Source organism: Bos indicus x Bos taurus, chromosome 24, assembly GCF_003369695.1.
Source record: "Bos indicus x Bos taurus breed Angus x Brahman F1 hybrid chromosome 24, Bos_hybrid_MaternalHap_v2.0, whole genome shotgun sequence".
In the NCBI taxonomy this organism is placed as follows: Eukaryota; Metazoa; Chordata; class Mammalia; order Artiodactyla; family Bovidae; genus Bos; species Bos indicus x Bos taurus.
In genome coordinates this window covers 7,586,251-7,613,197 of record NC_040099.1, presented here as the reverse complement: position 1 = coordinate 7,613,197, position 26,947 = coordinate 7,586,251, and the positions used below count along the sequence as shown (strand labels likewise).

At 40.4% G+C, this 26,947-nt stretch overlaps 1 protein-coding gene across 3 annotated transcripts in view; it reads right to left on the bottom strand.

Annotated features, from left to right (window-relative positions):
• Positions 1–7,538: 7,538 nt before the first annotated feature.
• The window catches only part of CD226 (CD226 molecule), a 110,356-nt gene continuing 90,947 nt past the window's right edge, over positions 7,539–26,947 (bottom strand). For all 3 annotated transcript variants that reach the window (XM_027526036.1, XM_027526037.1, XM_027526035.1), the window contains exons 5-7: positions 16,018–16,120; positions 10,708–10,765; positions 7,539–8,379 (exon numbers count right to left, since the gene is read on the bottom strand). In XM_027526036.1, coding sequence (XP_027381837.1) covers positions 8,266–8,379; positions 10,708–10,765; positions 16,018–16,120 — 275 coding nt within the window. In that variant the 3' untranslated portion in view covers positions 7,539–8,265. The remainder of the gene's footprint in view (positions 8,380–10,707; positions 10,766–16,017; positions 16,121–26,947) is intronic.

Here is a 26,947-nt window from a genome sequence, read left to right as displayed (position 1 = left end):
AGGATTTTACATCCAACAGCAGAATGTACATTCTTCCCAAGCTCACATGAAATATTCCCCATGGTAGGCCATATTCTGGACCATAAAACACACCTTAATAAATCTAAAAGAAGAGAAATCATACAAATAATGTTTTCAGGCTACAATAAAATTAAATTAGAGTTCCATAAGAGAAATATAGCAGAGAAATCCAAAAATATAGAGAGATTTTAAAAACACATTTTTGAATAACCCAAGAAGCCTCAAGAGAAATCCAAAATTTTTCAATTTGATAAAAATAAAATTGTAGCTTACCAGAGTGGCTCAGCTGGTAAAGAATCTTCCTGCAAAAAAAAAAAAAGAATCTTCCTGCAATGTAGAGGACCTGGGTTTGATCCCTGGGTAGAAAAGATTCCCTGGAGAAGGAAATGGCTGCCCACTCCAGTGTTCTTGCCTGGAGAATTCCATGGAGCCTCATAGGCTACAGTCCATGGGTTCTCAAAGAGTTGGACACAACTGAGTCACTAACACACACAGAGAACTTGGGGGATGAAGTGAAATTTATAGAATTATATGCCAAGTCTGATGGAGAATGGAATAGCAGGTCACTCCAGTGTTCTTGCCTGGAGAATCCCATAGACAGGGGAGCCTGGTGGGCTGTGGTCCATGGGGTTGCAAAGAATCAGACATGACTGAGCAACTCACACACACACACACACACACACACACACACACACACACGCCAAGACTGAAAAGGAAGAAGAATCTAAAATCAATAACTTAAGCTTACACCTTAGGTAACCAGAGGAAAAAGAACAAAATAAACCGAAAGCAAGCAGAATAAAGAAAATAATTTTAAAAACAGAGCAGAAATCAATGCAATTGAAAATAATAGAAAAAAAATCAATGGAACCAAAATTTGATTCTTTGAAAAGATAAGAAAAATAAGACATACAATAGAGGCGGGCAAAGGCAAACCAGAACTTGCTAGACCGTCTCCAGCTGTTCATCAACATTGCCCAAAATGACCTACAGAGAGCAACGTGCAGTGGCCCACATCTCATTAAAGCTCCATGTAGGCCGATTCTAACCCATAACCGCATTAAAAGAGGAGATTCTGGGATGTAAGAGTTCCTCAGTTAAACCAACTGACAGAACACAATTGGGCACACAGTGTCTCTGGATTTTTTTGCCTTAATTGTCAATTGGGATAATAATATTTATCTTGCCTACATCTTAGAGTTGTTTAAAAATTAAATGGAATAACGTAAGAAAGTGCTTTGAGAATGACAGTGCACAGCAAAAGAATATAATGATATTTTTGTCAATAAACCAAATTTATAATAGCTTGCTATTCATTAACCATTGAAATGATGATCAAACAGACATCCAAGATTATAAAAAGGCTCGAAGAAGTTTGTATGTCTCTACAAACTACTGAGCCATTGTATCTCTTTGTCCTTTTACCACGTGAGCTGAAGAAATTCAAATTTGCTTCTGAAGATCTTCATTAGAAATGATAAAATTTCAAAGTAAGATAAATTAGTTCAACTGAAGCCACATCAAAAACTGTAGCAAGAAATTTTAATAATATTGAGAGTAAATTGGAGAGCTCAGTCTTATTCAGTCATGAGATTAAGGGGTAATGGTCTTATTCACTGTATTTTTTAATATCTGGGATATTAATTTAATTTAATATCCCAGATATTAAAAAATACAGTCCATGGTATTCTGTAGGCCAGAACACTGGAATGGGTAGCCTTTCCCTTCTCCAGGGGATCTTCCCAACTCAGGGATCAAACCCAAGTCTCCAGCATTGCAGGCAGATTCTTTACCAGCTGAGCCACAAGGGAAGCCCAAGAATACTGGCGTGTATAGCCTGTCTCTTCTCCAGCGGACCTTCCAGATCCAGGAATCTAACCGGGGTCTCCTGCATTGCAGGCAGATTCTGTACCAACTGAGCTACCAAGGAAGCCCTTAAAGGATAATGGTCTTATTCACTATAAGCATTTTTAAATATCTGGAATAAATGCTGTTATGAATAAATGATTAAATAAGAAGAAGATCATCTTAAGACTGAATTTGCAGAAAGATACAGAATCAGTTGAGATCAAATTTTGGAGTGAGTAAAGAAAGTTACCATAGCTCAAAGTGGTTTCCTGCTTATGGACCCCTGGAGTTGCCTCTTATTTTCTGTTTTCCAAACTTATTCCATCAACATCCTGGAACTGCTATGAGTCTGTATCACTCAAATAAATTAATTGGTTTTTGTGGTTGTTTTTTTTTTTTCCCTATAACACAGTCAGCATCTGCTTCTAATGCTTAAAACCAATACCCTCAACTTTTACAGACACAAACCCAAACATAACAGCCTTCTTATCCTGCCATGTTCTGGGCACTGATTAAAAATCTGTAATCTGCCACCTCATATCCTTTTATTTTTAATATAAATTTATTTATTTTAACTGGAGGCTAATTACTTTACAATATTGTATTGGTTTTGCCATACATCAACATGAATCCACCACGGGTGTACATGTGTTCCCCATCCTGAACCCCACCTCCCACCTCCCTCCCCATACCATCCCTCTGGGTCATCCCAGTGCACCAGCCCTGAGCATCCTGTATCAGGCATCAAACCTGGACTGGCGATTCATTTCACATACGATAATATACATGTTTCAATGCCATTCTCCCAAATCATTCCACCCTGGCCCTCTCCCACAGAGTCCAAAAGACTGTTCTATACATCTGTGTCTCTTTTGCTGTCTCGCATACAGGGTTATTGTTACCATCTTTCTAAATTCCATGTATATGCGTTAATATACTGTATCGGTGTTTTTCTTTCTGGCTTACTTCACTCTGTATAATAGGCTCCAGTTTCATCCACCTCATTAGAACTGATTCAAATGTATTGTTTTTAATGGCTGAGTAATACTCCATTGTGTATATGTACCACTGCTTTCTTATCCATTCATCTGCTGATGGACATCTAGGTTGCTTCCATGTCCTGGCTATTATAAACAGTGCTGCGATGAACATTGGGGTACATGTGTCTCTTTCAATTCTGGTTTCCTCGGTGTGTATGCCCAGCAGTGGGATTGCTGGGTCATAAGGCAGTTCTATTTCCAGTTTTTTAAGGAATCTCCACACTGTTCTCCATAGTGGCTGTACTAGTTTGCATTCCCACCAACAGTGTAAGAGAGTTCCCTTTTCTCCACACCCTCTCCAGCATTTATTGCTTGTAGACTTTTGGATAGCAGCCCAACTGGGAAATTTTGTAGAATCAATTCCAGCTTGTATGGTCCTCTCTCCACTATTATCCTGGATGAAGAGAGATGTCGGGATGACAGTTATGCAGTCATAACTTGTGCTTATAACCACTGTTTATCAGCCCAGGTCAAGGTTCTGGTCTAGGAAGACAAGATTGTCTAAATATCCAGTGTGTCTCAGAGGATCTGAAGAGAGCCTTTAGACCATGGGTGAAGAGTCTGAGATAAAGTTATGGTAAATACCAAAACAGTAAACTAGGAAAAGAGACAACTGTTAATGCTAGACAGAAAAAAAAATATTAACTCTGGAGAGAATGAACAATCATTTTTACCGTGGTATTCAACTAAGAAGAGCATTGGCAAGATCATGAAAAAATAAACAAATATTGAAATAATCAAAAGTTTAATGTAAATATTTTGGAAGGATGGATACATGACAAAGGTGTGTGCGTGTGGTGAGTTTGTAGGAAAGACAATATCGAAATCAATAAAGAATGTCTAAAATGGAAAAACATCAATGGCACCCCACTCCAGTACTTTTGCCTGGAAAATCCCATGGACAGAGGAGCCTGGTGGGCTGTAGTCCATGGGGTCGCTAGAGTCAGACACGACTGAGCGACTTCACTTTCACTTTTCACTTTCCTGCATTGGAGAAGGAAATGGCAACCCACTCCAGTGTTCTTGCCTGGAGAATCCCAGGGACGGGGAACCCTGGTGGGCTGCCGTCTATGGGGTCACACAGAGTTGGACACGACTGAAGCGACTTAGCAGCAGCAGCAGCAGCAGTGATATATGTACACGATTCAGAAAAGCAGAGGGACTTCCCTGGTGGTGCAGTGGCTACGACCCCGTGCTCGCAGTGCAGGGCGTCCGGGTCCAGTCCCTGGTCAGGGAACTCAGGTCCCGCGTGCTGCGACCAACACCTGGTGCAGCCAAACAAACTCTTCTAACAGCAGAAAAATAAATAAGCAGAAGTGACAGTTTTTGTCTCAATGGAGGTAAAATCAGAAGGACAGGTTTTTTGTTTGTTTTTTTGTTTGTTTGTTTTTTGCCAAAATGACCCTTGTACAGCACACTTCAACTCTTTGAACTACATGCACTTACAAAACACACTAAATGCGGCATGGAGAGAAGCTACAAAGTGTCTCTCATTTGACTTTTTTTTTCTGCATTTAATCTTCATGTTAATATTATCAGGAATTTCCCCCTAATATTCTTTGATAAGTGAAACTAATGATAGTGGAGCCCTACATTTTATTCATCCAAACAACAGAATATAGTATGTTAAGGTAAACATTCACATGCCCTACAAAACCCGAGTCTAAAATTACATGTAAAACTGGAAAAAAAAATGTTCTAAAGAGGGTGACTATACAACATCATTGCAGCAGGGAAAACAGACAGTAACGGGGGATTCTTTCAGACATTTATTACCCATCCCCACACATCAGATCTTTTCTTACAACATAGTTAGTGCTTTAAATCTGGGACAGTAAAATACATAAACCAACCTTGACGATTTGTAAAAAATAATTTTAGAAAGCATTGCAGTTAATTCTAGAAGCTACAGTTCCACCTATTGGATGACTAGCAAACGAAAAATGTATAAGAGCTTAGAGACTTGATTTAGAACAATCCAATGACAGATCAGTGGAAAAGTATACAAATTTATGCAAAAAGCCTACATGTGAAGGTCAATACTTTCTAGACAGTCTAACGATGGCTTAACTAATGATGATAATAAAACAGTGGTAAGACGTGTTTATACTATTTTATATTTTTTCAAAGATATTTGCTTATCATGATTGTGGAAAAAAAGATTAACTTTGTACTCACAATTTAGCACCTCCACCCATACTTTATAAGCATCTGTATTCTACAATATCTTCAGTCTTGCTGAAATTCATACAAGTGGTACAAAACACAGCGTATTATTAAAAATCAAGGAGAAGCGCTTTGATTACAGTGATTTCTAATTTCACTGTGGACTCTACCAAAGTAGAAAATTACTGCAATGCAGCTGGACCTTTTATTTAATACAGTTTTAGAAAAACAAACATAATTTGGTTGTTTACAATAAAAGTTAAGTCATTTTTATTTCATTCTGTATAAATGGATAATATTTTTAAGTGTATATGTATATTTTAGTAATAAACTTAATTACTTAAAACTTCTGTAAGTATAAATATTTACTAGCTGAAAATTATAACCTTATCCACCTGCCTCCCATTTATAAGCATAATTTCAAGTTAATGAAATTCCTATTCTATTTTCCCAGTGTGCATAAAGGCTTTTAAATAATGTTTCAAGGTCTCTCTGATGATAATATAATCAATGCCTAATCATTGTAGGCTAATAAGATGTCTTCTTCCCCTGACAAAACTGTGTACTCTATGATGGCATTTAACAAACTTACCTACCTTGTCACCACACAGCAACTCCCTGTAATTGGTTACTTTAATGCAGATACTAAAAGAATGTCATTCAAAGAAAACATAGATTTTATTTAATATAGTACCAATAAAAATTATGTATGTAAAAAAGAACCTTAGGAAGCATTTGTTTCCTAAATAGCACCTTGCAGAAAAGATTTAACACATAATTTAATTCAATTCTGACCTTTCATGCTGTGGATCTGTTTCCTTAGTAACAACTGGAATAGTAGGTACAATAGGTTAGGGAAATACATATGTGTGTGTGCTAGTGTGTGTACATGTATATACACACAAACTATATATACCATATACCTACTATGGATACCATATATTGTATACATATACAGTAGGCATAGTTTATATATATATGTATATATAAAGCTAGAATTGTCAACCCTAATATATTAGGTACAGTTGACAATTCTAGCAAGTTAGGTATAATATTAAAGAGACTACAATCAAAGTGCTTTGTTAAGTAAAGATGTCCAAAGAAAATGAATGAACAGAGTTTCAAAAGCTAACAGATGACAGTGCAGCAGGATCTACAGAGGAGGTTGGAGAAATTTCAGCAGGACTTAAGAAGGTTCCAAATCCCTAAAAATTCTGAACCCTGGAGATGAAGAATTTAGAAAAGAAGGGACAGACTAAATAATTCTCATAAATGCTTTGAGAGACTTTTTTAAAAAAAGTTTAAAACATCCATGGCAAAAGAGACAAACTTCAAATATTGTGGTTTCCATAAACCGCACATTAAGTGGATTACATAAAAATCCTCCCTGAAATCATGTTGCCATGGTAGAAATTTTTTACTTCTCCCTATGTCATTTAGTCATTGAGGATTGGTTATCAGAATCTCCCAGAAAGTAATATTTTCATTAACTTTTAGGAAGAAGTCATTTATCTTTTAAAGGATGCCAAGTTTGCTTCACCATGGATAGAGTCAGCCATGGACACTTTCATAGATCTGATCTAGTTAACAAAACAGTAGACGGTTTTCTTGTAAAACTGCCTGCCCACGTTGTTACAAATATATCTGTGGAAACACTTCTTGAATCCAGATATAAGTATCTATAAGCAAACAAATAAAAATGACAGCTAACTCTCATTGCATGTACATAGTACAACTGGGAGTGATCGTTTTCATTCTTTCCCTTCTGAAACAGTTAGGGGCACTCACAGTTTCCATAATTCACAGAATAATTGCACTATTTGGTGTGCATGGTATGTAAAGATAAAACCACAACATATCCACTGTCTTGCTAAAACTGTAAATTACAGCTTAAGAATCTAGACAATGTGAGGATTTGCTTTGGGTTCATTTCAGATTATCATGCCAAGTCTCCAACTTTGAAACCTAAATGAATCTTTGAGATGAGTCTTTTAGAAATAAGGATCTTTTAAAGATGAGTAATAAGGGCATGAGACAGGAATGATCACTGTTTTGTCATTACCAAACCACTGTGGTTTCAAGGTGACCATGACCGTTACTGAGTTTCACAAATACTTTTCATTGTTGCTTCCATCTAGAATTTGGACAACAACAGGCATGGTCTAATTGCTCTGAGAGTCATATCATGAGGCCAAACTGGGTACTTGTCAAAGCTTTGAGGCAAAAAAAAGTTTTTCTGTACCTTCCTACTCTTTGATCCCTTTTCCTCCTTCCTTACACCCTCCTCAGCCTCTTCCCCTCTCCTTCCCAGTAATGGACTTGGGCCCCACTCCTACACAGCTCTAGCAAGCCCTTAACTGACTTAGCCCATCCACCCTTTTCTGGCCATGTTGTTGTTATTGTTGCTCCGTCACTAAGGCATGTCCGACTCCTTGTGACCCCATGGACTACAGCACACTAGGCTCCTCTGTCCTCAACTTTCTCCCAGAGTTTGCTCAAATTCATGTCTACTGGGTCAGTGATGCAATCTAACCATCTTAACCTCTGTTGCCCTCCTTGCCTTTTGTCTTCAATCTTTCCCAGCATCAGGGTCTTTTCCAGTGAGTCAGCTCTTCCCATCAGGTGCCCAAAGTAGTGGAGCTTCAGCTTCAGCATCAGTCCTTCCAATTGATATTCAGGGTTGATTTCCTTTCTGGCCATGATGACTGCTTAACGATGGACAAGTCATCGAATGTGCTTGCTCTCTACCAGGCAGAAACAAGGATTATGACTTGCTGAGAGTTGTCGGCAGTCATCTTGGAAACACAAGCGGAAAGCCTGAAGGAGAGTGAGGCTAACATCAAGGGAAGTAGATCCGATGCTGTGAAAGGGGATCCAGAAACTGTCTTTTGTCCATTCTTAATTCTGGACATAATCTTTAAGCCCTGGAAAATAACCCTTCCCTGAAGCTTGATCTTCCCTGGATTGTCCCATTACATGATTCAATGTTTCCTTTCATGTAAAAGCTAATTACAGTCAGGTTTTCTAAAACATATCTGTTAAGAATGCTCTCTATGGTTAGGCAGTATTTTTCTTGTCGAATGAAATAAATTTGGTCAACCAATATCCAAGGTAGACATTAAATAGTGGGAAGAACTGTATGACAATCCATTTACATAATAGTTATCATTTACATTCTCCTATGATGGGCTTAGACTCTAGCCCTTGGTCCAAGACAGAAGACCGGGTGGTTGACATAAATGTCCTCTCCTGCACCACCTGCCGGTGGATTGGGAGGGAAGGGATTTCTGTAGTTGTTGGTTGCCTAGAAAGATAAACACAGAGGATGTTAATAATTCACTGCATTTCAGCACTTAATCAAGACACTCAAAACAAATTTCTCCTCAATTCAACCATAATATAGGTCAAATTTCTATTACAATTAATTTCATAAACCATTCTCTTCATTGCATGGACTTTCCACGAGAAAATTACATTCTTGATCTCGTGACTCTGAGATACAACAGAGACTAGTCTTGATTATCACTTGATATAGAGGGATATAAATTACCTCTTTAGATGTAAAATTCTCTCTCCTGATGTTACGCTATTTCAAAGAGAACAATAATTCGCATTTTTATATGGAAGGTCTAGTACAGTATTTTCCCGTAGTGGATAACCATTCATTTCTGTTGAACGGATGAATTACTAAATACGTGTTTTTAAAGTACACCATGTCCTGGCTTAGGAATAAGCAACTGAACACAACTTAAAAATTACAAAAGCAAGAGGACATTCACTTTCCAGACGATGTTTTACAGTCATTAATCTTCCCTAGCTAATCAAGTCTCTTTGACCACATGTATGCATGTGTGTGACAGAAGATGCAGAGGCATAAGTGAGAGCAGGGAGAGAGAGCAGGGGACGGAAATGAAGGGAAGAGGAGGAGGAGAGAGAGGCCTTTTGGTGAGTAGTGAGGAGCTTGAAAATTTAGAGTGGTATTGGTGTTTGCACAAAGAAAGCAAAAGTAAAGTTCAAGTGGTATTGCTATCTACTCAATTTGTCTTTTTTAAAAGAGCCCCCAAAGAATCAAGGAAGTCTAACTTTGACAGACCAGCTGACTAACTTTCTAATTGCCACTCAAAATATTAAAAAGCCTGCAAAAGCCTGGAAGCGTTGAACATCTAGGGCAGGAAGTTGCAAAGCGCCTTTCCTCCCCTGGAATTCAGAGCAATAAGTGTACCTTTGCATTGGCTTGAGTGGACAACAGCTAAGGACAGAGAAGAGACCCAAAAATTGTATGTGACAGAACAAAGCCAGGCTTCTCCAGCCTTTGCACTTGGTGCCCAGAAGCAAACCATGAGTTATTGAGGAAGACAAAAATTTGTTTTGCAAAGAGTAACTCCTTAATAGAAGAAGAAAGCTAAACTGAGAGATTATTAAGAAGTCTGAAGCACACACACTGGATTGTCAGAAGCTTTTTAGAACTGGATGTTTTGGCCATGTAGCATTCAAGTGCAAATAATTTAATTGAAGAGAAATGGATGTAATTTTAGATAACACTCGGGGAAATGTTTTATTGTAAGATTTTGTAAACAGAAAAATGTGCATTAGAGGGAATATTTGACCTACAGTGGAGATAATGAGTGAGCATGGAAATAAGCATACATCTTATCTGCAAACCCAGAAACCTCCTCTTTCAATTAAACATGAAGGGGCAGGAGCAGGTAGAAAGACAATGTCATGGTTAACCCGCGTCCTGCCCAGCAGAAGGGTCTCTAGCTTCATAATCTGGACATCAATTAATTAATCAATTAATCCAAATATCATTTCAGTAATGAATATCCTGTATTGCATCCTTTTATGTGCTTGCTATGCGTTAGTTTAAATTAATTTAACCCTCACAAAAACCTCAAGACACAGAATATCGTCATGCCCTGCACCGGGTCAGAGAGCATCTCCCCCAAATGTATGTACTTCCTAGACCTTCATTAATGTGACCTTATGTGGAAACAGGGTTGCTTCAGTTGTCACTGGTTAAGATGAGGTCGTACTGAAGAACCATGGGCCCTTAGCTCAATATCACTGGTGCCCTTAAAGAAACGGAGAAGAGACACAGACATTCACGTGTGCATGCGGAATAACGCCATGTGAAGACAGAGGAAGAGGTTTGGGCAATGTGTCGACAAGCTGCAGATTGCTGATAACCGCGGAAACGGAGAGAGAAGCACGGAGCAGAGCCTCGTGCCAAAAAGGACTCGACCCTGCGGAGACCTTGATTCTAGATTTAAGCCCTCCAGAACTGTGAGAGAACAGGGTTCTCTTGTTTCTAGTCACCCACTTTGTGGTAATTTTGTCGTTGCAGGCCTCCAATGGCGGTAGCTAAACGTGCAATGTTGACTATTAAGTGTAATTGCTCCTTTATTTATATGGATGTAAAACAGTGTCCAAGGGTATTAATCATAGGAGACTAAATCAGAAAAGAACTGCTTCATCAAATAGCTGAGACTTGAACAACAGGCGACTGTGTGGTTAGGTTATTGAGAATAAAAAAGAAGCTTGCAAGCTGCAAAATGAACTGACTTGACAAGACACTCAGGATGCACAAAAGAGTTGGGGGGGAGAGGGGAGTAACTATTCTGAGAACACTTACCCTATTCTGTGTGATCCAGACGTCTTTAAATAGGCCTCTTTTCTGTTGCCTTTTCTTTCTGGGAACACATGTACAAAAGAGAAATTAAGAATGACATGTCAGCACTAGCAGTATTTCTTCTTTTTTTTTCCAAAGATTTTTTTTGATGTAGACCATTTTTAAAGTCCTTATTGAATGTGTTACAATACTGCTTCTGTTTTAAGTTTTGGTTTTTTGCCACAAGGCATGTGGGTCTCAGCTCCCCGACCAGGGACTGAACCTGTGCCCCCTGCATTGGAAGGAGAAGTCTTAACCACTGGACCACCAGGGATGTCCCAGCACTCTCATGATTTCAAACGCTCTATACCTCACCTGCACCCCAACCCTTACTGATTAAGCTGAAGTTGTTCATGGCTGCTTTATATGCAGTCACTCAAAATTCCATTGACCTAAATTTTTCCATTTTCCCTACATTCTCCAATGTGCTCACAAATGGCAAAGGCAGCTAAATGGATATCCAGTAGTGTAGCTTAGTAATTAATCTCAGGGAGTTTACTGAAGAATGCTGCAGAGTAGGTTGTTACATATATGACTGACAACCTTCTCCAAATAATTTCAGACATTTCCCACAATTAAAAGTTCCTTTTAAATGCCCACAGTGTAACTTCTTGGATGACAATGACAAAAGAACTAAGCTTTACAGACTCTTTCAGGCACTTCACTAAACCATCTGTATTGCTTTGCTTGCTGAGCCCCTTCAGGTGCGTCCCACATTTTGCAACCTTATGGACCGTAGCCCGCCAGGCTCCTCTGTCCATGGGATTCTCCAGGCAAGAATACTGCAGTGGGTTGCCACGTCCTTCTCCAGGGGATCTTCCTGACTCAGGGATCAAACTCTTTTCACAAGTGAGGAAATATATGCAGATCTATGACCTTTGATTCATTGTTAAATTATCATTCACAAGGCTTGTTATATCATAATATAGAGTTAACTTTCCAAGTAGGTCCAAATATATATATATATGTGTGTGTGTGTGTGTGTGTATGTGTGTATACATGTGTACATGTGTAAAGAAATATATTTTAACATAAGCCTTAGTGTATACAATGTGATGAAAGAAAAGAGAACATGATTTCTTTTCTTTCAGTTTTATTGAGATATAACTGACATGGAGCACTGTATGGGCTTTCCTGGCGGCTCAGCAGCAAAGAATCTGCCTGCCAATACAGGAGACGTGGATTCAATCCCTGTGTCAGGAAGATCCCCTGGAAAAGGAAAGGGGGCCTGGTGCCCAGGGGCTTCTGGGTGTGTGCCAGGCATGAAGGAAGGATTTCGTTTCCTCCAGGCACCCTGTGATGTATTATGGCTCCTCTCCAGGTCAATGCATCTGAAGCTGAAGCTGCAGGATTAGTTTAAACGTTTGCTAAAACAGAGTTCAGAAGGTCATTGTCAGGTCCTTGGGTCATTTTTCAAGACGTTTCTATTCTAAGCAATGACCACAAACCGATACTAGCGACAGGGTAGAAAAGAGGACCCAATTTTTGCTTTGTGGTTTTGGCCATGATCGTGCATTCAGGTCCACTAATCTTCTTTTTATCACATTTAACCAAGTAGAACAATATATTCTACAGTTCCATTTAGCTATTCACGTAAAAGTGATGCATTCTCATGACTCAAAATCCATCCTGTCTGACACCTGTGACCCTCCCGAGACCTGCCTGTCGCTCAGTCTCTCTCCGCTGTGTTTCCCGTGTTCCCATGCGCTCTAGCTGTCACGTTGGCCCTCAGCACATCTTTATGAACCAAGGTGAAGCAGGGGAGAAACCCTCACTGCCACTAACAACCTGGCTTCCGCACCTCGATTTGCTTATTTCTGACCAGGGATTGACTGGAGGGCAGCCCGCCATGCAGAGAAAGGGACATCGACAGTTTCATGTTTCAACTTAATTAGGCATATGCTTGTGGACCATCCATTGTTTGGAAAGATTAGCACTAAATGCCATCAAGCACAAAGAAATGAATAAAACACAACCCCTGCCATTATGAATAGCAGGGAAGACAAGCGAGGAGGAAATGATTAAACTACAAAGCAGGCTGAGAGGCGTGGAGGGTGAGAGGCGCAATGGGACTCTGGATGGTGACCTCACGTCTGCTTGCAGGAGGTGGAATGCAGGGCAGCCCCCCAGAGGGGACATGCTCCCCACACCAAGAACATCCACAGGACTGAGGCTAAATCTGGGGGAACCAGCATTTTGGTGGCATCACAGAGGGGAAGAGTCGGGTGTGTTCACAGAATAAAAGTTGTATTTCAATACAACTGGTCAATATCAGGAGAGTAAGTAAAGTAGAAAATATGAATGAATATTAGATTGAAAGAAAGTGAAGTCGCTCAGGCATGTCCAACTCTTTGTGGCCCCATGGAGTGTAGGCTACCAGGCTCCTCCATCCATGGGATTTTCCAGGCAAGAATACTAGAGTGGGTTGCCATTTCCTCTTTCAGGGGATCTTCCCAACCCAGGGATCGAACCCTGGGCTCCGGCATTGCAGGCAGACACTTTACCATCTGAGCCACCAGGGAAGTTCCTGAATATTAGATTGAGGTTAGATTAATCAGGCTGAACAGAGGGTACCTGTGACACAAGGTTAATGAGTTTAGCATTATTCTGGTGGCAGTGGAAACATAAACAGTCTTTAAACAGGGAGACAAGGTGGTCAGTCTAACTTTTAGAGAGGAACCAGGAAACATCAGATGAGTTAGAAGGAGAGAGATACCTGGGAGCAGGCAAGCAAGTTGGAGGGATCTCAGATGGCAGGTGAGCAGTGAGGGCCGCCTTTGGAGAGCTGCAGGCTGGGGGCGTGGCAACAAGATGGAGAAACCTACGGGAAACCCTACCAATAAGCACACATGAGTGTGTGTGTGTGTGTGTGTACATTAATATTACTGGGGGAGAGGAGTGGAGATGGATGTAGATATTCACTCAACAAACATATAATAAATGGTTACAATGTGTCAGACTTTCAAAAAGCAGACACCAAAAGTTTGGTTCCTTCTTTCCCTGAGACTTAAATGCAAGGGGTGGGATTGGGAGTGGGAGGGAAGCTGAAAGAGAGGGGATATGAATACATTGACAACATCCATTAGATCATCATTGAAAAAGCAAGAGAGTTCCAGAAAAACATCTACTTTATTGACTATGCCAAAGCCTTTGACAGTGTGGATCACAACAAACTATGGAAAATTCTGAAAGAGATGGGGATACCAGACCACCTGACCTACCTCCTGAGAAATCTGTATGCAGGTCAAGAAGCAATAGTTAGAAATGGACATGGAAAAACAGACTGGTTCCAAATCAGGAAGGAAGTATGTCAAGACTATATTGTCACCCTGCTTATTTAACTTATACACAGAGTACATCATGAGATACGCTGGGCTGGATGAAGCACAAGCTGGAATCAAGATTGAGGGGAAAAATATCAATAACCTCAGATATGCAGATGATACCACCCTTATGGCAGAAAGTGAAGAGGAACTAAAAAGCCTCTTGATGAAAGTGAAAGAGGAGAGTGAAAAACTTGGCTTAAAACTCAACATTCAGAAAACGAAGATCATGGCATCTGGTCCCATCACTTCATGGGAAATAGATGGGAAACAATGGAAACAGTGACAGGCTTTATTTTGGGGGGCTCCAAAATCACTGCAGATGGCAACTGCAGCCATGAAATTAAAAGATGCTTGCTCCTTGGAAGAAAAGTTATGACCTAGACAGCTTATTAAAAAGCAGAGACATTACTTTGCCAACAAAGGTCTGTCTAATCAAAGCTATGGTTTTTCCAGTGGTCATGTATGGATGTGAGAGTTGGACTGTGAAGAAAGCTGAGTGCCAAAGAATTGATGCTTTTGAACTATGGTGTTGGAGAAGACCCTTAAGAGTCCCTTGGACCACAAGGGGATCCCAACAGTCCATCCTAAAGGAAATCAGTCCTGAATATTCATTGGAAGGACTGATGCTAAAGCTGAAACTCCAATACTTGGGCCACCTGATGCGAAGAACTGATTCATTGGAAAGGACCCTGATGCTGGGAAAGATTGAAGGCAGGAGGAGAAGGGAACGACAGAGGATGAGATGGTTGGATGGCATCACCGACTCAATGGACATGAGTTTGAGCAAGCTCCGGGAGTTGGTGATGGACAGGGAGGGCATTCTGCAGTCCATGGAGTTGCAAAGAGTCAGACACAACTGAGCAACTGAACTGAACTGAATACATACACAAGTAACTGATTCAGGTTGTCTCATGGCAGAAACCAGCACAACATGGTAAAGCGATTATCCAGTTAAAAATAACTCAGTAAATAAATTAACACATTAGTTAGAATCACGAGTTATAAGGAATGATTCCAACCCAATGTGACTACAAATAAGATTGCCACAAATACCTAGACTGGTGAGTCGATGAATGTGGGGCAGCTAGGAGGGAAGGGTCAACCAAGAACATCCTAGAAAATTCCCAAGAGTGTCACAGACAATAAAAGGTAGGAGACTTTAGAAGAGGCAAGGTGGCCCCCTGCTCTCTCTAGGGTAGCCCCTCCCAACTCCTTTCTTCTCAATAATCTGTAATAAAGGCACCTATATTACTTGTTTCAGACATTATATAACCATTTAAAATCACACTGTTTGCTTATTAGAATGTGCATGCCATTACATCTCATTCACTGTGGTCAGAATAAATAAATAAATGAAGGTGTTGGGGGTTCCCAGGTGGCGCAGTGATAAAGAACCTGCCTACCAATGCTGGAGACACAAGAGATGCAGGATAGATCCCTGGGTCAGGAAGATCCCCTGGAGGAGGAAATGGCAACCCTCTCCAGTGTTCTTGCCTGGAGAACCCCATAGACAGAGGAACCTAGCGGGCTACAGTCCCTGGGGTAGCAAAGAGTTGGACATGACTGAGCATACATGTAATGAGTGTTCAGCCCTGGTTTTGGCCTCAGAATCCACCCCTCCCCGACCCCTCTGTCACACACACACACCTCGCCCCCCCATCTGCCAGCCTTTTGTGTTTGCAGGAGGAAGAAGACAGATATAGCTGCAGACAGGCAGTTGAACCTGTGGATGAGGGGGTGGACTGCCCACTCCTCCTAATTCTGAGATGAACTGCTCTAGCCTTCTCCTCTAACACCCCCACAGCCCCTGCTCCTCCTCTACCTTTAAGAACAGCATTCAAAGGACATGGCCTCAGTACATGAGTCCTAAGACAGCTCAGCCAGCTGCTGGGTCATTAATAGAGAAACTCGAGCATCAGAATTACTCAGGAGGAGCTGCAGTACTCACCTCTTGTAAGTAATGACAGTGATGGTGGTAATTAGGATAACCAATAGGAACAGAAGAACTGCCCCACCAGCCACAAAGGGGATGTATGAGTTCTTGGTTTCACCTAGGAGGAAAAAAAATAAATAAATTATAGGAGGAATTAGGAACTCAGCTAAAGCTAGAATAGAGAGGAAGTTGGGAAAATTTTTAAAGTGTACATTAATCATCACAGAATAACAATGTATATAAAACAAAGAATCCAATTTAAAAAACATAGGATGAGTAGGGGGAAAAGATTTCTTCTTTCAGAGTCTCCTAAATATCTCTGACTCCTCACAGATTTTCCTTACTTCCTTGATCTAATAGTGGGTTTGACACCTTAAGAAGAATAAGAATAGAAAGCATTTATTCACGGTAGGTAGCACTTCATTCTAATGAACTCCCAATCAGAAACACAAAATCTTTAGTAGGAAAAAAAAAACTATCAAACTAGTATATAAATGAAGATTACTGCTGGGACTTCCCTGGTGATCTAACGGTTAAGACTTTGCCTTCCACTACAAGGGATGCAGATTCAATGCCTAGTCAGTGAACTAAGATTCCACATGCTTTACAGCCAAAAACCCAAAATATAAAACAGAAGCAATACTGTAACAGATTCAATAAAGACTTTCTAAATGGTCCACGTTAAAAAAAAAAAAAATCTTTTTTAAAAAATGAAGATTACTCCTTAGTTCTGATAATAATAAGTACATCACAACAGTATGTAACTTTGATATCTGTAAGTGGAATTTTGCTTAAGAAATACTGGCTACTTAATGGTAGTTTAGGATAAAAATAATCAAGAAAAGTATGTTACTTTTCCAACTCAGGTATTAACTGGACAGACCAGCGATCGGGGTAAAAGGAAAATCTGAAATTTTCACACTGATTCTTTCACTATTTAGCTATTTGACCTCCAGCAAATTCCTAACCTTCTCTGCCAGCCTTCCTCCAACTGTCAAGTGATGCCAACACTCCTAATTACATCACGGAATTGGGATAAGAGTCTAATGAGGCAATATTCAAATGAGCAATATTTGCTCCCCTCTGGACTGAGATCCTGTGAGATCAGAGACCATCTTATCTTTCAGATGTCCTCCTGCCCACAGCACACCTCACCCACCACCACCCACAGAGCTCCTTGCAAGAAGATATCAGAATGTGTTGTCGATGGAAGTGGGATTGAACGGAAACCAAGGTGCTGTCTTTATGCCCATCTCTCTTTAGATGGCAAATTTTCCAGGCCCCCCTCCTGCAGAAAAGGGGCTGCTATGGCAGAGAACAACACAACTGCCCATCCTCTTGAAACTGAGATTTAATTTCCTGATTCCCAGGCTGTCTGGAATCCCATGGCAACCTGAAAACCATGCTTTTCACAGCAGTCTTCCCAATCTCTCATTCAGATGATTTCTTCCTTCCTGACTCACTATTTAGCTGAGATTTTTTTTCATGTCAGTTCAGTTCAGTCCCTCAGTCGTGTCCGACTCTTTGCGACCCCACAAATTGCAGCACTCCAGGCCTCCCTGTCCATCACCAACTCCTGGAGTTCACTCAGACTCATGTCCATCGAGTGGGGGATGCCATCCAGCCATCTCATCCTCTGTCGTCCCTTTTTCCTCCCGCCCCCAATCCCTCCCAGCATCAGAGTCTTTTCCAATGACTCAACTCTTCGCATGAGGTGGCCAAAGTACTGGAGTTTCAGCTTTAGCATCATTCCTTCCAAAGAACACCCAGGACTGATCTCCTTCAGAATGGACTGGTTGGATCTCCTTGCAGTCCAAGGGACTCTCAAGAGTCTTCTCCAACACCACAGTTCAAAAGCATCAATTCTTCGGCACTCAGCTGTCTTCACAGTCCAGCTCTCACATCCATACATGACCACTGGAAAAATGATAGCCTTGACTAGACAGACCTTTGTTGGCAAAGTAATATCTCTGCTTTTGAATATGCTATCTAGGTTGGTCATAACTTTCCTTCCAAAGAGTAAGCGTCTTTTAATTTTATGGCTGCAATCACCATCTGCAGTGATTTTGGAGCCCAAAAAAATAAAGTCTCTCACTGTTTCCACTGTTTCCCCATCTATTTCCCATGAAGTGATGGGACCGGATGCCATGATCTTTGTTTTCTGAATGTTGAGCTTTAAGCCAACTTTTTCACTCTCCTCTTTCACTTTCATCAAGAGGCTTTTAGTTCCTCTTCACTTTCTGCCATAAGGGTGGTATCATCTGCATATCTGAGGTTATTGATATTTCTCCTGGCAATCTTGTTTCCAGCTTGTGCTTCATCCAGCCCAGTGTTTCTCATGATGTACTCTGCATATAAGTTAAATAAGCAGGGTAACAATAAACAGCCTTGACGTACTCCTTTTTCTATTTGGAACCAGTCTGTTGTTCCATGTCCAGTTCTAACTGTTGCCTCCTGACCTGTATATAGGTTTCTCAGAAGGCAGGTCAGGTGGTCTGGTATTCCCATCTCTTTCAGAATTTTCCACAGTTTTTTGTGATCCACAGAGTCAAAGGCTTTGTCATAATCAATGATAAGAGCTCAAAGTTTACTCCACTCATTCTTTGGTAAGGTTTACTGCAAAGAGAGACTGAATCATATAATAAACACTATTTTTACTTTTTAAATTTGTTTAACCTATAAGGTGAATAAAGGTAGCAAAATATATGAACACTTTAAAGACCTCGTACGTAGCATCTAAGATGGGGTTTTGTTCAGATATGATGGGGAGAAGGAAACTGAAATTTATTCAGAGCAAAAAATACATTGAATCATCACTGCAAAAGGAACAAGGGAATTTTCTCCCAATCAAATAAGAAATTAGCATTTTTCAGTTCTTGGCACATTTTTAAAAGTAAACAAAATATCTGAAGTTATTCTGCATTATAACACAGGCTTATGAAAGGACCACAGTTGCTATGCTGACATAATTTGAATATAGTAGGTGCTAAGGTTAAGTCAAATGAACAATTGTGAAAGAAAAAAATGAAAGTTATGATCAAAAAATTCATTGACAGTACTCTGGGAAAATAATTTACCTACTTTTTGAAATATTTTTTAGATCTTAATTACACTAAAAAAAGAAAGAAAGAAACAAAACCAATCTGGGTAGACTACAGAGATCTAAATGTTTAAATGTAAACATGAGAAAAATGTGAGTATTATTTAATCTCTGAAATGAGAAATGACTTTCCAGTTTATACAAATAAGCAAATACATAGGATCTATTGGGTCAAAATGAAAAGTATCTGGAGGTCAAAGTCATCACAAACAACATGCAGAAACAAAAAAAATCAGTTGACATCTTTAACATACCCTTGCTATTAAGAGAAAACTAAGCAAGACAATGAGAAGGATGTGGATAACTTATTAACCAAAGCACTTAAATTTGCATGAAAGGAAGCCAGTGGCAAGATGGATGACCTCAAGTTCAATCTAGGGAGCGAAATCTACCACAACCAGCCTCCAGGAAGAAAGCATTCTCTGTACATCCATCCTTTCATGAACTGCTTGCACATTTGATTAATTTTTTCTCTACAAAAATGTTCAGAAATATGAACAAAGAGTTTTGTGAAACATTTATAACAGCAAAAAAAAAAAATCTTTATTTTCTGAGAGCAGACTAAAGCAAGACTACATAGCGGAGGGTCTCATACGAAACTAGCATCACTAGCGGGCTTGTTAAAATGCAGATGGCTGAGTGGTCCCCTTGGAGTTTCTGACTCAGTAGGCTAGGGAGGGATTCCCAGGTGGTGCGCATAGTTTTGCCTTTTCCAGGTTATCACATGGTACGTAGCCATTTCAGATTGGTTTCTTTCACTTAGCAATATGCATTAAGATTCCTCCATGTCTTTGTGGGTGTGGAGATTCCTTAAAAAACTGGAAATAGAACTGCCTTATGATCCAGCAATCCCACTGCTGTGCATACACACCGAGGAAACCAGAATTGAAAGAGACACGTGTACCCCAATGTTCATCGCAGCACTGTTTATAATAGCCAGGACATGGAAGCAACCTAGATGTCCATCAGCAGATGAATGGATACGAAAGCTGTGGTACATATACACAATGGAGTATTACTCAGCCATTAAAAACAATACATTTGAATCAGTTCTAATGAGGTGGATGAAACTGGAGCCTATTATACAGAGTGAAGTAAGCCAGAAAGAAAAACACCAATATAGTATACTAACGCATATATATGGAATTTAGAAAGATGGTAACGATAACCCTGTATACGAGACAGCAAAAGAGACACTGATGTATAGAACAGTCTTTTGGACTCTGTGGGAGAGGGAAAGGGTGGGATGATTTGGGAGAATGGCATTGAAATATGTATAATATCATATATGAAACGAGTCGCCAGTCCAGATTCGATGCACAATACTGGATGCTTGGGGCTGGTGCACTGGGACTACCCAGAGGGGTGGTATGGGGAGGGAGGAGGGAGGAGGGTTCAGGATGGGGAACACATGTATGCCTGTGGTGGATTCATTTCGATATATGGCAGAACCAATACAATATTGTAAAGTTTAAAAATAAAATTAAATTAAAAAAAAGAAGAATCCTCCTGTCAATGCAGGAGACACAGGCGACTCGAATTCAATCCCTGGGTCAGGAAGATCCCCTGGAGAAGGAAAAGGCAACCCAGCACAGAGTTCTTGCCTGGAAAATTCCATGGAGAGAAGAACCTGGTGGCAGAAGAGCCTGGTGGACTACTGTCTATGGGGTCACAAAGAGTTGGACATGACGAAGCAACTGAGCACACAGGTCTGGGAGGGTCCCAGAATTTGCAGGTCCTGTGTGATGCTGGTTTGGAGCCACCTCTTTGAGAATCAGGGCATGGACATTAGAATGATGAGTGTAAAGAATTCCAGTGAAATGGAAAACTGTTGACTATAAATAGAAAGTTAAGTAAAATTTCAAAGCCAGAATTCACAAATGCGCATGCTAAGATATCTCAATAGAGGATAGAACTTATGAGAAAAAAAGTCTGCCAGGCAACAGCATGCCACAGTTTTAAAGTGATGAGCTTCAGGGAATAGAATTAAAAGTGATTATTTCTTTAGGCTTTTTGCTATTTTCCAAATGTACTAAATGATAATAGTCAGAAAAAAAACAGTAGAAAAACTTAGAGGTCTGCCTGCTTAAAACAGAATACTCTGCCGGTTTTTAATGGTTATATTTAAAGTGCAGGACGTAGAGAGTTTCTCTGCAGAACTGTACTCAGAACCCTTAAAAATCACAATGGCTTTCTTTGTTAAGCTCTACATTATGATAAGTAAGTAGAAACCACTGAAAAGTATGGTGATTTGTTTCATGCTGCTTACTTATAAAACCAAAATCAAAATTTCAGATTCTTCACATTCTTTCATGTGAAGTATGTTGGCTCTTTTTAACCTCTTCTAGCAAATGTTGGACTCAGATCCATCTTACTCATTTTTTAACACGTAGTATTTTAAGGCACAGTGCGTACTTGGCATTAGAGACGGAATGGTGGGTAAAAACAAAAAACAAAAAAACAAAAAGGTAGAGATTCAATCACACTCCAGAGGTATGACAATCCAGATATCTCAGCCTAAAGCCAATACTACTTTTTTAAAAAATTTCTTTCTTTTCTTTTTTTTTTTTACTTTTTTGGCCAGGCAGTGCAGCATGTGAGATCTTAGTTCCCCAAGCAGGGATTAAACCTGTGCCCCCTGCATTGGAAGTATGGAGTCTTAACCACTGGCCTGCCAGGGCTGTCCATAGGTAATCCTACCTTTTACCTCTTCTGTGCCTCCCACTCCTCGGCTGCATTAATGTGAACCATAATTGATGGGGCTAGTGTAACCACACAACTTGCTGGGCCCTCTGTGACTAAAACCAGAAACAAAAGGGAAAAGCAAACAGTGGTGGAAACTTTAGGGAGTCAGTCAATATTTCCTAATGCTCACTTTTTCCTAAATTCTGCTACTAGATCCTAGCTTGAGTAATGTCAGCCCTCAAGCCCCTCTCTTAAAGAAAGAAGAATTACTGTCTCATCTCAGGCAGCCACTTTTTGGCTGATTTTTTTTTTTTTTTTTTTCAACTTTCATCCCCATGCTGTGTTGATTCATGGGAGGACAAAAGTGTCGTGAACCATAAAGCCATTATTTTCCCACCCATCAGAAAAGATAAATACAGTTAAAACAATTTAAAGCACGTCAGTGAGAGATATAAATGAATAATTTACTCCAGGACTGCAGCCCTCCCGGCTACGTTTCTGCCGATGACAAGTATTTATGGCTGAGTTATAAACTTTTCTTTAGAAAGGCTCGGATAGAAATGCTTCCTGGTCCTTTCCTCAGAGCCAGGCGGGCAAGAGCAGGCGTTGATGTTTACAGTATGTCCTTTATCATGGTTGGGGTGGGGTCAGGGAGTGGGGAGACCAGGTAATTCCAAACCTAAATATCTGGGTCAAAATAATGAACATTTCCCAGTTTTTCCATGCTGGGAAAAACTCACAGTTCCTGACCCTCTCTCTAGCCAGCCCTGGATAGGTCACGGTAGATACCAGTAAAAGTTATCTGTGCTGAATTGCCCTATTAAAAAAGAGAAGTATTCAAGTTCACTCTAGGTTCAGACAGGATATATTCAGGGTGTGTGTGTTCCCACAGGATGCATGTGTGAATGGACAGACTCAGCATTATCAGGTCGATTCCAATTTTTGGCTCACGGTATGATGCAAATATCCAACCTGTCCCAAGCTAGATATTGAAAAGCACAGATTGAGAAGGGAAGCCTTGGAGTCTAAGTTCTGTCTTCTAAGTCTTTTCCCTGGAAGACCCCAGTACAAGACACTTGAACTTCTGGACACTTTTCTTAGCAACTGCAAAATGATGATGAAATCAACACCAGAGTGGCTATGGCGGTGGCTATAGATAAATCATGTAGAGGTGCTTTATATATTTAAGCATCACATAATGTAAATCATCAAGAGTGTGCTTATATTTTGTATGCATGCATTCAAAACAGAGTTAAGTAACTAACTTCTGTTCTTTCGTGTTGAAATTCCATGTTGTTCTAGTCATGTAAAACAGAGGGTGTTTGTTTCTGGAACTAGATTCACCTTTCTGGGGAAAGGTAAAAGGGGTGTTGATAAACATGTACAGGATGGCTGTCCGTTTCGGGGACCCCTGGAAATAACGGTAGCCTTGAGTTTGTTGAACTTTCCTGTATGCCTGCAATATGCATCAAGCGGGTTTTGGCATGGTAATATGATTCCAAGTTTTCAAAGGTCAAACTTCTTTGTGCAAATCAATTTTATACTCTCTGTATTTCAGAAACCTTTCCCTGTTTTATAGCAAGAAGGTCCTAGGGAATAAATTATTTGCAGAGAATTAAAGGACCATGACATCAACCTCTAATTTTTCTTCAGAGTGAATAGTAACTATTCCTCCTCAAAATAAAAGTATCGTGCATGTGGAATCCAAAGTACAACACAACACAACGTTGAAAATCAATTATACTCCAATAAAAATTAATTAAAAACAAGTATAATAAAATGCTGAAACTAAAAAATATAAAAGTAAAATAAAATACGACACAAATGAACTTATCTATGACACAGAAACAGATTCACAGACTCAGAGAAGGGACGGATTGCCAAGGGTGCGGGGATGCGGGAGGGGTGGGTTAGGAGTTCAGGTTAACAAACGCAGAGTATTATGCAAAGAATGGATAAACAAGAAGGTCTACTGTATAGCAGAGAAAACTATATTCAATATTCTATAAAAACCATAGTGGAAAGGAATATAAAAAAGAATATATATACACATATATATATATATAAAGAATATATATGTGTGTGTATATATATATATTTGTATTAATATAACTGAATCCCTTTGTTGTACAGCAGAAAGCAGAGAGTAGTTAAAGAGCCTCTTGATGAAGGTGAAAGAAGAGAGTAAAAAAGCTGGCATAAAACTCAACATTCAAAAAATTAAGATCATGGCATCCAGGCCCATCACTTCACAGCAAATAGATAAGGAAACAATGGAAACAGTGACAGACTTTATTTTCTTGGGCTCCAAAATCACTGCAGATGGTGACTGTAGCCACAAAATTAAAAGACGCTTGCTCCTTGGAAGAAAAGCTATGACCAACCTAGACAGCATATTAAAAAGCAGAGGCATTACTTTGCCAACAAAGGTCTGTCTAATCAAAGCTATGGTTTTTCCAGTAGTCATGTATGGATGTGAGAGTTGGACTATAAAGAAAGCTAAGCACCGAAGAATTGATGCTTTTGAGCTGTGGTTTGAAAAGACTCTTGAGAATCCCTTGGACTGCAAGGAGATCAAACCAGTTAATCCTAAAGGAAATCAATCCTGAATATTCATTGGAAGGACCAATGTTGAAGCTGAAGCTCCAATACTTTGGCCACCTGATGCAAAGAGCCGGCTCATTAGAAAAGACCCGGATGCTGGGAAAGATTGAAGGCAGGAGGAGAAGGGGATGATAGAGGATGAGGTGGTTGGATGTCATTGCTGACTCAATGGACATGAGTTTGGGCAAGCTCTGGGAGATGGTGAAGGACAGGGAAGCCTGGCGTGCTGCAATTCATGGGGTCACAAAGAGTCAGACACGACTGAGCTACTGAACAACAACAAGAATGTTAAGACCTACATACATCTTGCTCACTTCCGTGCTGAATCAGTGTGCAAAAAAGAGTCAGTGTAGCAGCCCCAAGACCCCCATCCTTAGAAAGCCCTGCTTACAAGGTTTGCCTTTGGCTGATGTGTGGGAAGTTGGGTTTGGAGAGCATTCTTACCTTTTCTTAACTGCCAAGGTGGTTCGTTGAATCTGAACTATTGACACAATGTGGTTTATGCTAAACACCTGCTTTCTTTCTGGGACTCAGCCAATCCTGACTTTGCCCCACCCATCTTTTCCATTAGCTGATATTGCTTTGTATCCTTTCGCTCTACTAAATCAGGGCCATCTCTTTGAAATGCAATCATCAAGGAAGAGAGAGCCCATATCTTCCAGTTCTATGGGAAGACAGGAGTCTAAGGTCCAAGGGCACCATGCTTCAAGGTGCAAAACTACCTCCAGCTGCTTGAAAACATACATATAGTTGCATCTGCGGGACTCTATGAGAAGTTAAGATTTCCTTCTATCTTTGCAGTCTCTTAGTGGACTGCCTGTGACGCATATCACAATTCTAGTTTAATGCTTATTCAATAATAAAATTGTTTTCTTTCCCTTCTACCCTTGTGGAGCAGTTTTCCGGGTAGGGAGAAGATTTTGTTTCTAATTCTAATTCCCCAACACATTGTTATTACTGTTGTTTAACCAAGTGTAGCTCTACCTTACGGTGTCACTATTATGCTAATCCAAGAGGATATAATGGGAAAATTTTCAAATGTTCCACTAAAATCCAGATGAACATTTCACCCATGCAATAAGACATGGTGGGCATAACATACCATTGAAATATTTTATGTATTTAGCTGTTCAAATAAAGGTCCATAAATATGAGAGACTATAACTCTTCAGAATACTTAACATAGAAAAGAAACTTTTGTTTTTCCTGGGAGATTCTAAGGGTTAAGCCTTCACTGCCCTAATTCTGATAGCTAATAACTCCAGCTCTGGGTTCAGTGGTCGTTCATCATCTACAAGACCTAAAGGAAGAGCAGGATTTCAGAGGAAGAGGCGGAGGAGAGACTTAAAATGGAAGGAGGGTGATGTGGGGAACTCTGAGCTGATTCCAGGGAAGTTGCTCAAGGAAATGGAGCTTTCCCACGGGACGAGTGTACTGGGTGGGTCTGGTGAAGACCTAGGAGGCAGGTGGTTGCAAAGCTGAGAAGCCACTGGAGAGCTGAGCTCTCACCAGTTCTCTCCAGCAAGAACCTTCACTCGCCTTTGTTCAGGGGTTACTCTTAAAGTCCCCTTATCAGTTCCTGGCATGGACTGGACCAGCCCTCACCTCCACACCCTAATACCTGCTACCTGATTTCACTTGTCCTTCATGAGACTGATGCAAAGAGCCAACTCATTGGATAAGACCCTGATACCGGGAAAGATTGAGGGCAGGAGCAGAAGGGGGCAACAGAGGATGAGATGGTTGGATGGCATCACCGACTCAGTGGACAGGACTTTGAGCAAACTCCAGGAGATAGTGAAGGACAGGGAAGTCTGGTGTGCTGCAGTCCAGGGTGTCACAAAGTGTCAGTAATGACTTAGTGACTGAAGAACGTGAGACTGTGTGAACACCCTCCCTCACGTGACTTCACGATACTCAGAAGCCCCAGGAAAGGGGACGAGTCAGTGGGGAACTCACAGACACAGCACCTGGATGACCTGAGCACACGTAAGCACAGGGGCTGGAAGAAAATAGTGGGTGATCAAACCCCGCTTCCTCTGCCTACCCCTGCTCCATGTGTTGGTTCAGTAGGTGATCTATGATACCTACTCACTTCCCAAAAGGAAGAGCACAAGGCTGTGGAACTCTACTGTAGCCAGCTTCTCCTGTGATGCTGCTGTTGATGGCAGTAATGTTTTTTTTCCTTCTGCTTGGAGAAGTAATTCAGTGCTGTGGTTAAGAACAAGAACCCTGGAGCCCATCTTCACGGCTGTGAAACCCAGCCCCGCTCCTTACTAGCTATGAAGCCTGAAATAAGTTTCTTAAGCTCTTCATGCCTCACCTTCCTCATCCATAAAATGTAGATAATAATAGAGTTGTGGTGACACGGCATGACTAATTATCAGTAAGTGTTAGAGTGACTGGCACAGACATAAACATAATATGCAAGGCTGTCATACAGCAGCCAAGACAAAGCCTTGTGCCACTTAGTCCTTATAACTGCTATTTATAACTTTTCCCTTGGGTCCTTAGAAAACTTTATACCTCAAACTCTATGACATTTATAAAGGCGTA